Source organism: Eriocheir sinensis, chromosome 60 (assembly GCF_024679095.1).
Source record: "Eriocheir sinensis breed Jianghai 21 chromosome 60, ASM2467909v1, whole genome shotgun sequence".
Taxonomy (NCBI): domain Eukaryota; kingdom Metazoa; phylum Arthropoda; class Malacostraca; order Decapoda; family Varunidae; genus Eriocheir; species Eriocheir sinensis.
The window spans coordinates 5,207,718-5,220,217 of NC_066568.1; the positions used below are offsets into that span (position 1 = coordinate 5,207,718).

Sequence of the window (12,500 nt, forward strand, 5' to 3'; positions counted from 1 at the left end):
TCGTGTTCGGAATCATTATTATCATTATTATTATTACTGTTATTATCATTATTTATGGCGAACACCTGGGCGCCTGTCTACCTGATAATTGGTTAGGCCTGAGGTGTGTGTGTGTGTGTGTGTGTGTGTGTGTGTGTGTGTGTGTGTGTGTGTGTGTGTGTGTGTGTGTGTGTAGTATTTTTATTTATTTTACTTATTCAAACATAAAAGCCTAAAATATCATTACTATTACTACTACTACTACTACTACTACTACTACTACTACTACTACTACCGCCCTCACACACCTTTCCTGTTCTCTAATTAAGCAATAATAAAAATAACCAATATACATTGAAAAAATCACACAGGTAAATTAAAACCTTCCATAACAAGGTTTCTGGAGGAGGAGGAGGAGGAGGAGGAGAAGGAGGAGGAGGAGGCTTGATAACACTACTGATATAACATAATGAGAATCAGATAAGAAAATACGAAATAAGGTTGTGAAGAATATATGAGAGAGAGAGAGAGAGAGAGTTATTTATCTTGTTCATCTCATCGTATACGTCGTGTAGTCGTGCTCTCTCTCTCTCTCCGATCCTTATCATCACGACCTTCCAGCAAATTTAAGCGTCTGTTAATTTCTATTCGAATGCAATTTTCTCGTTTAATTTGCATCGATATTGTTTAAGTGATACACGATTCCTGCCACTTGCGAGAGAGAGAGAGAGAGAGAGAGAGAGAGAGAGAGAGAGAGAGAGAGAGAGAGAGAGAGAGAGAGAGAGAGAGAAGGAGAGAAAAGAAGGAACAGGAGTGAGATAAAAATGTTCGACTATTATCAATGTTATTATATTTTGCTACTACTACTACTACTACTACTACTACTACTACTATTACTACTACTACTACTACTACTACTACTACTATTACTATATGGGCAGGTCGATAGGTAGGTATAGGTAAACAGATAAACTGAAGAAGAGAAAAGAAGAGAAAGGAGAAGAAAGAGAAAAAGAAGAGAAAAGAAGAGAAGAGAAAAGAAGAGGAAGGAGAAGAAAGAAAAATAAGTGAAAGGAGAAGAAAGAGAAAAGAAGAAAAAAGAGAAAAAGAAGAGAAAAGAAGAGGAAGGAGAAGAGAGAGAAAGAGATATGAAGAGAAGGAAGGCTCGGGTACTTTTCTCCTCCATTCCTCCACTCCTTCCCTCCTTCCCTCCTCCTTCCCTCCCTCCATCTGGTAGAAGAAAAAAGATGCAAATTAGGATGGGTATGCAAATGAAGGGAACTGCTTGCACGAGGAGGAGAAGGAGGAGGAGGAGGAGGAGGAGTAAGGCACCAAGTGGAAGAGGTGGAGGTGATGGTGGTTGAGCTTAAGGTGGAGAGAGACTTGTTACGATTTCTCTCTCTCTCTCTCTCTCTCTCTCGCGACCACGCGTGACTCAGAAGGTGATGGTGAAATATAGTGAAAGTCTCTCTCTCTCTCTCTCTCTCAGCGGGCAGCCCTCACGAATAGGCAGCCACGCATGACGTCATTATCTCTCTCTCTCTCTCTCTCTCTCTCTCTCTCTCCTGATCCGAAGCATAATGTTTCGAATCCGTCTTGTGAAACGCTTCATTAACCAAGGAGGAGGAGGAGGAGGAGAGATAATATTTTTAACCCTTTGTGAATGAGAGGTTTAGAACTAGGTGAAGCGGAACGAGATAGTGAACCAGAGATGAAACGAAGGCAAGTCATGGGTAAGAATGGGTAAGGGTGGAGGAGGGAAGACAGGGGTGAATATGGTAAGAGAAGAGTGAGAAAGATTAGGTAAGGTAAGGTAAGGTTAAGTAAAGTAAGATTAGATAAGGTAAGGTAAGATAAAGATAGGTTAGGTAAGGTATTGTTAGGTAAGGTAAAGGTCTGTAAGATAAGGTAAGGTAAGGTTAAGTTAGGTTAGGTAAAGTTGGGTTAGGTAAAGTTAGGTTAGGTATTGTTAGGTGAGGTAAAGGTCTGTAAGATAAGGTAAGGTTGAGTAAGGTAAGGTAAGGTAAAGTTAGGTAAGGTAAAGTTAGGTTAGGTAAAGGTCTCTAAGATAAGGCAAGGCTGAGTAAGGTTAGATCTGTTAAGGTAAGGTAAGGTTAGGTTTGGTAGAGTTAGGTTAGGTATTAATGGTACAGGAAGGTAAGTTTGGATTAGGACAGGATAGGTAAGTAGGTTAGGTATTAAAGGTAGAGGAATTTAAGTTTGGATTAGGACAGGATAGGTAAGTTAGGTTAGGTAAGGAAATTAAAGGTAGAGGAAGGTAAGTTTGGATTAGGACAGGATAGGTAAGTTAGGTCAGGTAAAGTTAGGTTAGGTAAGGTAATTAAAGGTGGAGGAGGGTAAGTTTGGATTAGGGCAGGATAGGTAAGTTAGGTTAGCAAGGGTATGGAAAGGTATATAAAAGTAAAATAAGGTAGAGGAAGGTAAGGTGGGGACAGAATAGGTAAAGTTAGGGAAGGAAAGGTTAGGTAAGGTAAAGTTAGGTAAGGTAACGTAAGGTAAGGTTAATTTAGACAAGGTTAGTGTCGGCAAATAAGGAAAGGTAAGCTACAGAAAGGAAAGGTAGAGTAAGGTAGGGTAAGGTAAACTAAGGCAAAGGAAGGGAAAGGCAAAAACGTGTGGAAAGTGACATTTACATATTCATAAAGGGAGTCGTGTGGGTAAGGCCGCGTGGGTAAGGGCGTGGCATAGGTAATGGTGGGTAAGGTAATGGGCAGGAGCACGAAGGGAGGGGCAGGGCGAGGGAAGGTTAGGGTAAGAGCACAAGTAAAATAGGCAAGAATCGGTAGTTAAGGTAAGATAGGTAGATGGGTAAGAAAATTTAGGTAAGTAAGGTGGGTAAGCGATGGGTAAGAAGGGGTAGGTAGGTAAGGTAGGTAAGAGTAAGTAGTATAGTAATTGAGGTAGGTAAGTGATGGGTAGGTAGATAGGGGAAGGGAAGATAACGTAATGTAAGGCAAGGTAAGGTAAAGGAAGGGAAGGAAAGGGAAGGGAAGGGAAAGTAAGAGAAGATAACGTAATGTAAGGTAATGGAAGGAAAGGAAAGGAAAGGAAAGGAAAGGAAAGGAAAGGAAAGGAAAGGAAAGGAAAGGAAGGGAAGGGAAGGGAAAGGAAAGGAAAGGAAAGGAAAGGAAAGGAAAGGAAAGGAAAGAGAAGGAAGGAAGGGAAAGGAAGGAAAGAAAGGGAAGGAAGGAAGGAAGGAAGGCAAGATAAGATAATGTAAGGTAAGGTAAAGGAAGGAAAGGGAAGGGAAGGAAAGGAAAGGAAAGGGAAGGGAAGGGAAAGAAAGAGAAGATAACGTAATGTAAGGTAAAGGAAGGGAAGGGAAGGGAAGGCAAGACAAGATAATGTAAGGTAAGGTAAGGTAAGGAAAGTGCGAAGGTAAATATGACTAAGCCTGCCTAAGGGTGGCGTGTGGGTAAGGACGCGTGGGTAAGGGCAAAGGCGTGTGTCTCAGGGTAAGGGGAGGGGAGGTTAGGGTAAGGGAAGGGGAGGGGGGGAGGGGGGGGCAACAGACAACAGGAAGCAACCAATTGTCGTGGACGCGAGCCGGGCGGGGAGACGCGTGCCCCCCCTCCCCCTCCCCACCTCCCTCCCTCATCTTCAACATTCTTACACCTCTCCTTCCCTTCTGACCTTCCTTCCTTTTCCTCCTCCTCCTTCTCCTTTTTATCTTCCTTCCTTATTAATTCTATCTCCCTTTATTCTTTCTTTCATCTCTCCATTTTTTTCTTATTTCCAGCTCTTTTTCCTTCTTCTCTTCCCTTCTTCTCTATCTCTACTTTCTTCTCTTTTCTAAATCTCTACTTTTCTCTCCCTTTCTTCCCTCTATTCCTGTCATTCTTATTTTCTCTTTATTCTATCTCTACTTTATTCTCCTCTCCTTTTCTCTCTTTCAATTCAATATTCTCTTTCCTAAATTCCTTCCCTCTTCTTTTTCTTCATTCTCGACTTTATCTTCTTTTTTCTCTTCCTCCTTCTTTATCCTCTTTACTAAATCCTTCTCTTTCTCCTTTCTTTTTCCCTTCTTCTTTCCATTCTTTCCTTTCCTTCCTTTCTTTCAATAGCGTCATAAGGCTTTTTTTATATACATGAAGAACAACTATCATTATCATTTGACAGCATCATTATCTCCCCTCTTCTTCTTCCCCTTTCTCCTCCTCCTCTTCCTCCTCCTCTTCTTCCTCTTCTCAGTCATCATCTTCATCTATCCTTATTATTCCTTCTCTTTTCTTCATCATTTTATTCTCCTTCATCAGTTCTTCCCTTTCTCTCTATTCTCCTTTCTTCTCATCTCCTTTTTATTTCCTATTATCTTCTGTTACTCCTTTTTCTTCTTATTCTTTTCTTCTTTCTCTCTCCCTTTCTTTCCTTTTTTTCTGTTCTTCTCTTCTTTTTTTTCTTTATAGCGTATTATCTCTCTCTCTCTCTCTCTCTCTCTCTCTCTCTCTCTCTCTCTCTCTCTCTCTCTCTATCTCTCTCTCTCTCTCTCTCTCTCTCTCTCTCTCTCTCTCTCTCTCCAGTTTCATGACCTCAACGGCGCTTAACTAACTTAATACTTTCCTCTTATTTAACCTCCTCCTCCTCCTCCTCCTCCTCTTCCTTCGCTATGTACTATTTATATTCTTTTTAAGGGAAATAAAAGTATACTAATATGAGTCTTAAAAAATATCACTTGTAAATAGATGAAGAAAATAAAGTGATGTGAAAATAAAGGAAAATATTAAAGAAAGAGGAAAAACACAAGAATAAGAGAGAAAAAAAAACGAATGAGAGAAGCAAGGAAAAGAACAAGAATTAGAAAAAAAATGAGAAATAGATCAGAAAATGAGAGATATACTATAAATAAATAAAATAAGAACAAAGAAAATAAAGTTAATAATATAAGCAAGATACAAAAATGCCCACAAACAGTTAGGTAAGAAGTTGACGTCATTATTATTATTATTATTATTATTATTATTATTATTATTATTATTATTATTATTATTATTATTATTTTAAGTAACACTCCATAGCTTTATTGTCATTTCATTCTTACTAAAACACACACACACACACACACACACAGACAAAACAAGTCACATAAGCGAATTCTTAATCCCTCCTCCTCCTCCTCCTCCTCCTCCCTTACGACCTCTCCTCTGCATCCATCATCATCTCTCTCTCTCTCTCTCTCTCTCTCTCTCTCTCTCTCTCTCTCTCTCTCTCTCTCTCTCTCTTCTCCTTCCCTATGATGTTTTCCTCCTCCTTTCTCCTATCTCTCTCTCTCTCTCTCTCTCTCTCTCTCTCTCTCTCTCTCTCTCTCTCTCTCTCTCCCTCTCTCCTTCCTCTTCTCCCTCCTCCCCCTTCTCCTTCTCTCTCCCACTCCCTCCTTCTCTCCCTCCCTCCTTCCTTCCCTCCTCCTTTATTCCGTCTACATCTCCTAATCACCCTCTCCCCTTCCTCCATCTTCCTATCCCGTTCCTGACCCCTTCCTCCTCCTCCTCCTCCTCCTCGAGTTAGCGTGCCTCGCCTTCCTTAGTAAGCTCGTGGGGTTGATAAACAGTGAAGGAGGAGTGGAGGAAGAGGAGGAGGAGGAGGAGGAGGAGGGAAAAAAGCTAAAAAAAAAAGAAGAGGGAAGAGGAGGAGGAGCTACACAGGGTCAAAGATAAGTGAAGAGGAGGAGGAGGAGGAGGAGGAGGAGGCGAGAAAAGTGAAAAGTGGAGAGTGGAAGAGAGAAAGAGAGGATGAAATTAACAGGAAAAAGACAAAAAGGAAAAGAAGGAGGAGGGAGAGAAGGAAAAAGATTGTGAAGAGAAAGAGAAGAGATAACTACGGGAAGAGAAAAAAATGAGAAAGATGAAGGAAGAAAGGAAAGAAAAGGAAACGAATGGAATAGAAATGAAAGGGAAGGGAAGGAAAGGAAAGGAAATGGAAGGAAAGGAAAGAAGGGATTGAGGAAAGAAAGAACACGTTGGAGAGAAAAAAAAGAGATAGAAGAGAGAAAGAAAGAAAGAAAGGGGGGGGAGAGGGAGGGGTAAGTGAAGATGGAGAAGGAAGAGGAAGATGAGGTGAAGACAAGTGTAAGGAGGAGGAGGAGGAGGAGGAGGAGGAGGAGGAGGAGGAGGAGGAGGAGGAAAGAAAGAGAAAACGTGATGGAAGAGGAAGAAGAGGCAAGATGGAGGAGGAGGAGGAGAAAGGATGATATAGGAGGAGGAGGAAAAAGGGTGATATAGGAGGAGGAGGAGGAGGAGGAGGAGAAAACTAACGATGGAAGAATAGAAAAAAAAACAAGATGAAAGAGGAGAAAGGGTGATATATGAAGAGGAGATGAGGGAGATGGAAGGAGGAGGAGGAGGAAGAGGAGGAGGAGGAGGAGGAGGAGGAGGAGGAGGAGGATAAAAGCATCATTAGTGTAACCATTGTATGCAGACGAGATTGGTTGATTCGAGTCACTAATGGAGGAGGAGGAAGAGGAGGAGGAGGAGGAGGAGGAGGAGGAGGGAGGGAGGAGATAAGGGGAGAGCTTTACCTAATAAGGAGAGGAGAGAATCAGGGAGATGAAAGGAAAGCGAGAGAGAGAGAGAGAGAGAGAGATGAAATGGGATGCTGGTAGAAGAGGGGAGAGGAGGAAGAGTTGAAGGAGAGGGAGGAAAAAGAGATGGCGGAGTGAAGGAAGAAGGGAAGGAAGGAGATGGAGGAAAGGAGGAGTAGGAGAAAGAAGAGAAAGAAGAGGAGGAAAGGATAGAGATGATATAGGATTAAATTAGAGGAAGAGAGAGAGGAGAGGAAGGAAAGGAGGAGAAGGAGAGAGGGGGAAAAGAGGAGAGGGATGGGGAGGGAAGAAGAGAGGGAGAGAGAGATAAATTACAGGCTCACAAACTATCGAGAGAGAGAGAGAGAGAGAGAGAGAGAGAGAGAGAGAGAGAGAGAGAGAGAGAGAGAGAGCACTAATGAGCAAAGGAACAAACAAACAAACAGTTATGGAAGGAAGGAAACACTTGTGCGAGGAAGGAAGGAGAGAAGGAAGAAAAGGAAGGAAGGAAGGAAGGAAGGGAAAAAAGAAAATAAGGAAAGGAGAAAGAAAGGAAATAAGGAAAGAAAGAAAGCATGGTCGGAAGTTAAGGAAGGAAGGAAGGAAGGAAAAGGATGAGAAAGAAGAAGAGGATGAAAAGGAATAAGGAAAGGGATGAAAGTGAGGAAGAAAGGAAGGAAGGAAGTTAGGGAAGGAAGGAAGGAAGGAAGGGAAGGAAGGAAGGAAGGAAGGAAGGAAGGAAGGGAAGGAAGGAAGGAAGGACGGAAGGAAGGAAGGAAGGAAGGAAGGGAAGGAAGGAAGGAAGGAAGGAAGGGAAGGAAGGAAGGAAGGAAGGAAGGAAGGTAAAGAGCGTAGACAGGTGTTAATGATAATGATTTGTTGTCTAAGCACACCTGAGGGAACCTTACTAATTACCTCTCTCTCTCTCTTCTTATGTTATTTATTGGTTAAATTTTTATATTAGTTTCTTAGCCCCAGACTCTCTCTCTCTCTCTCTTTTCTACTTATACATTTTTTTCTCTCCACCATCTATCCTTCACTTTTTCCCTCCCTTCCTCCCTCCCTCCCTTTCTCCCTCCCTCCCTCCCTCCCTCCTTCTCTCCGTCCCTTCCCTCTCTCCTCTTTCCATATATCCTTCAGTTTCTCCCTCATCTCTCTCTCTCTCTCTCTCTCTCTCTCTCACTTAGTCATGTTTGAAATTCCGGTGGTGTTTGTGTCTTGCTTAACTCATCACAGAGAAGAGGAGGAGGAGGAGGAGGAGGAGGAGGAGAATAAATAACATGCCCTGATCCTCCTCCTCCTCCTCCACCTCCTCTTCCTCCTCTTCCTCCTCTTCTACCTTTTTTTTTTCTCTCAGGCAAACAAATAAACTACACATGAATAAATACAGATAGATAAGTCAGTAAATAGATAGAGAGATAGAGAGGTAAATAAATAGATAAATAAATAAATATATAGACTGAAAAATAATATATAGAAAGACAGACAGAGAGAATGACAGACAAAATAAACTGAAATCAGGAACTTAACGAGAAAGCAATACCATAAGAAAAAAATAACATACATATTTCTCTCTAACACTTTCTTGTGAGGGAGAAATTAAGGAAGGATTATTAAGACTTGTGGATGTTGCTTTTATCTACAGGGCGACGAGGAACAATACATCACCTTGCTTCGTTACAGGGTGAGAGAGGGAGGGGGGAAGGGAGGTACAGCGTTATCAAAATTATCGTACTTAGCCACTCAGTACATCGTATTTTCCTGTTTCTGACTCACAACTATCGTAAACAAACACCAATACGTAACGCTTTTAACGATAACTTCAACTGGAATCTCGTTATCTGTCTGGGTACGAGAGTTTTGGGCCCTAGAGCTGATAAATGCGGTGTTCTGAGTACGATAATATAGTAACACTGGGGAGGGAGGGAGGTGCTTGTGTGCTTTCTTTGCCTATTAATTTGTAAACAGGAGTGTGTGTCTAATGTGTCCTTATGATATTTTTTGTTATTGTTTATTGAGGGTGGTCATTTTGTGTACTGATGCAACCTTTCCCAAACTAAACCTAACCCAACTGCACCGGACCAGGCCTTTCCCAACCTTTCCCAAACCAAACCAACCAACCTAACCTTCCCCTTACCAAACCTAACCAAACTGCACCTGACCCGACGTTTCCTAACCTTTCCCCAACCAAACCAACCAACCTAACCTTTCCCAAACCAAACCTAACCAAAACCCAAATGCACCCAACCCAACCCAACCTTTCCCAATCAAATCAACCAAATCAAACCAAGCTAAACCAACCTCTCCCCAACCAAACCAAACCTTTCCCAACCCAAACCCAACCCAAACCCAACCTTTCCCAAACCAAACCAAACCTAACCATCCCATTCTCCCTCTCATTCCAGCGGGCTCAAACAGGACGGACGAGGGATTCAGCCTGTCTACCTAACCTGTACAAGTGGCCGAGTCGAGTGGCAGTACCCGAGAGCAGGCTTGAGGGTCATCCTACGGTCCCCCCACAAAGGAAAGGAGTTCAGGGCATGCATCAAGGGAGACCAGAAGTTCGAGGGCGCTAGACTTTACCTTGAGGGACACCGATCGCTGCTCCCCATCTTCCACGCCGATGATGGGAGGCCGAAGGAGCTGGTGAGGTGTTTCTCAAGCTACAAGGGCGAGGCGGCGCTGTACGTGGAGGCCGAGCAAGGGCTGGACGGCCTCAAGAAGCAAGTCGCCGGGTTTGACTATCACTTGAGACCTGTTGGAGATGGCAATGCGGTGTATGAGCCCATGGAAGGTGAGTGTTTGGGTGTGTTTTGTTTGGTGTTTGTGTGTGTGTGTGTGTGTGTGTGTGTGTGTGTGTGTGTGTGTGTGTGTGTGTGTGTGTGTGTTTGTTTGTTTTGAGTGTTTGTGTGTGTGTGGTTGTTGTGTTTTCTTGTTTTTGTTTTGCATTTTGTTTTTGTTCGTTTGTGTTTTAAGTGTAATATTTGTGTCTGTGCTTGTTTTTATGTGTGTGTTCGTGCACACATTGACAAACACACACACACACACACACACACACACACACACACACACACATACACCAAACACACGATAATGGTGACGTCAGAAGCCAAAAAAAACCTATTACATCAACGCCTCAGGGAAGAGGGAGGAGAGGCGGGCGTCTAGACAGGAGGAGGAGGAGGAGGAGGAGGAGAGTAGTAAAAAAAGGAGTAGTGTGACACGGAGGAAAACGAAGACAGAGTAAGAGGGAGGACAATGAAGAGGAGTTAAGGAGAGTGAAGAGGAAAAGTAAGAGGAAGGATGAAGAAGAAAGAAGAGAAGGAGGAGGAGAAGGAGAAGGGAGAAGAGAAAAAAGATGGTGTTTGTCTCTCTTGAGCTCTGCATAGAAGAGTAGGAGGAGGAGGTGGAAGAGAAGGACGAGGAGGAGGAGGAGGAAGAGGAGGAGGAGGAGGAGGAGGAGGAGGAGGAGGAGGAGGAGGAGGAGGACCATAAGACATGACAAGTTGGTCCTCTCATCGCCTGGCTCTCGAAGTGGTCCTTGAGTGTGTGTGTGTGTGTGTGTGTGTGTGTGTGTGTGTGTGTGTGTGTGTGTGTGTGTCCGGCACGGGGAGAGACAGAGGTATGGAGTGCCCCAAGCGATGTTTATATAAGGGAGGGAGGAGGAGGAGGAGGAGGAGGAGAAGGAGGAGTTGGTGCTGGTGGAAGGGTTTGGAGATGGAAGAGGAAAGGGGAGAGGAGAAAAACGGTAGTTGGAATTTATGGAGGAGGAGGAAGAGGAGGAGGAGGAGGAGGAAGAGGAGGAAAATAAGGAATGTTCACTGAATCATAAACAAGATAAATGACGAACTAGAAGAAGAAGAAAAAGAAGAAAGAGAAGAAGAAGGAGAAGAACAAGAACAAGAAGAGGAAGAAAAAGAAGTAGAAAGAAGAGGAAAAAGAAGAAGAAAAAAAAGAAAAAGAAGAAAAAAAGATGAAGAAGAAGAAGAAAAAGAAGTAGAAAGAAGAAGAAGAGGAAAAAGAAGAAGAAAAAAAAGAAAAAGAAGAAGAAAAAAGATGAAGAAGAAGAAAAAGATGAAGAAGAAGAAGAAAAAGAAGAAGAAGAAGAAGACAGGACATGACTCAAGGGGTGCTGTCCAAGTGCTGATCCAGGTTCTTGCTTACCTTTCACCCCCTCCCCTCCCCTCCCCCCTACCTTCCCCTCCCCTCCCCATTTTTCCCCTTACCTCACCTGGTCTGACCCTCAACTTTCCTCCCCTCACCACTTTTCTTCTCCCTCCTGTTTCCTTCCTCCCTTTTTTTCCCTTCTCTCTTTCCTCCCTCCCCTTACCTTACTTTCCCTAATCTTTCCTTTCCTCTGCCTATTCCTTTTCTTTTCTTCTCCCTCCTCTTTCCTTCCTTCCATTCTTTCCCTAATCTCTTTCCTCCCTTCCCTTACCTTACTTTACCTAATCTTTCCTTTCCTCCCTTCTCCTCCTCCTCTTCTCTTACCCCCGTCCTCCTTCCATTCTCTTCCCTCCCTTCTTCCTTTTCTACCTCCATCCCTTCTTATCCTTACCTTACTTTACCTTACATTGGGTTAGCACTTAAGGGAAAGGTGTTAGGTGTGTGTGTGTGTGTGTGTGTGTGTGTGTGTGTGTGTGTGTGTGTGTGTGTGTGTGAGAATGTGTGTGTGTGTCTTCCTCTCTCTCTCTATTATTAACACTATTATCATTATCGCTACAAGAATTTTCCTCCTCCTCCTCTTCCTCCTCCTCGTCATCATCATCATCATCATCATCATCATCATCATCATCATCATCATCATCATTATCAGCATCTTCTTCTTATTCATAGTTTCTTTTCGTTTTCTTGTGACATGAAAAACAGATTGAAGAGTTTGTCTGTCTGTCTCTGTCTCTTTATCTGTCACTCTGTCACCTCTTTTAACATTCTCTCTCTCTCTCTTTTGATTTTTTTCTTTATTTTGTGGTTATAAATGTTTAGTTTTCTTCGATTCTCTTTTTAATTCATTCTCTCTCTCTCTCTCTCTCTCTCTCTCTCTCTCTCTCTCTCTCTCATGCCTGTGAAATGAATTAAACCAACGCCCTCAAGCCGCTAAGTGAAGCCAGCACGTGCACACACACACACACACACACACACACACATCCGCTTATGGTACAAAGAACAGAATAAGCTTTTAGTGTTTATTATGAAAATCCAACGAGAGAGAGAGAGAGAGAGAGAGAGAGAGAGAGAGAGAGAGAGAGAGAGAGAGAGAGAGAGAGAGAGAGAGAGAGAGAGAGAGAGAGAGAGAGAGAGAGAGAGAGAGAGAGAGAGAGAGATTCACGAATTCCTCTACGATAAATATTGAACATCTTCAAAGCCAAAAACACAAAATAATAACGAAAACAAATTACTAACGATAAGAAACGAATGAAAATACAAAGAAAAAAGAAGAAAAGGAACAGCAATTAAAAGAAAGAGATTGTACACGTCGATGCTGATAAAGAAAAAAATAACAAATAAAAAGAAAAATAACGAAAAAGTAGAAAAAAAAGTTGTCATAAATAATGGAAATAGATAAAATGGATAGAAAGGAAAACAAGGAAAGGAAAGGAAAGAAAATAAGGAAGAAGTAAGTTGTGAAATAAAAGAAATGGAAATAATAATAAAGTTTGGAAACAAGGAAGATAAGGAGACGAAAGATGGGAGAAGTTAAAATGGAAGAGGAAGAAGAGGAGAAGGAGGAGGAGGAGGAGGAGGAGGATCAGCTGTAAGAGAAGGAGAAGCAGGAGGAGGAGGAGGAGGAGGAGGAGGTGCTTGAGGAGGAGGTGCTTAATAAGGTGATGGAGGAGGAGAGGGAAGAGTAAGTGAAAAATGAAAAGGAGGAGGAGGAGGAGGAGGAGGAGGAGGAGGAGGAGGAGGAAGAAGAAGAAGAAGACACAGACCACACAGAGAGAATTTACAGATCTATCCCCCCCTTCTCTCTCTCTCTCTCTCTCTC

At 42.7% G+C, this 12,500-nt stretch overlaps 1 protein-coding gene across 1 annotated transcript in view; it reads left to right on the forward strand.

Moving 5' to 3' along the window:
* The window catches only part of LOC126985612 (meteorin-like protein), a 43,504-nt gene that overhangs the window by 10,835 nt on the left and 20,169 nt on the right, over positions 1–12,500 (forward strand). Inside the window, exon 2 of the mRNA XM_050840767.1 lies at positions 8,920–9,308. Coding sequence (XP_050696724.1) covers positions 8,920–9,308 — 389 coding nt within the window. The remainder of the gene's footprint in view (positions 1–8,919; positions 9,309–12,500) is intronic.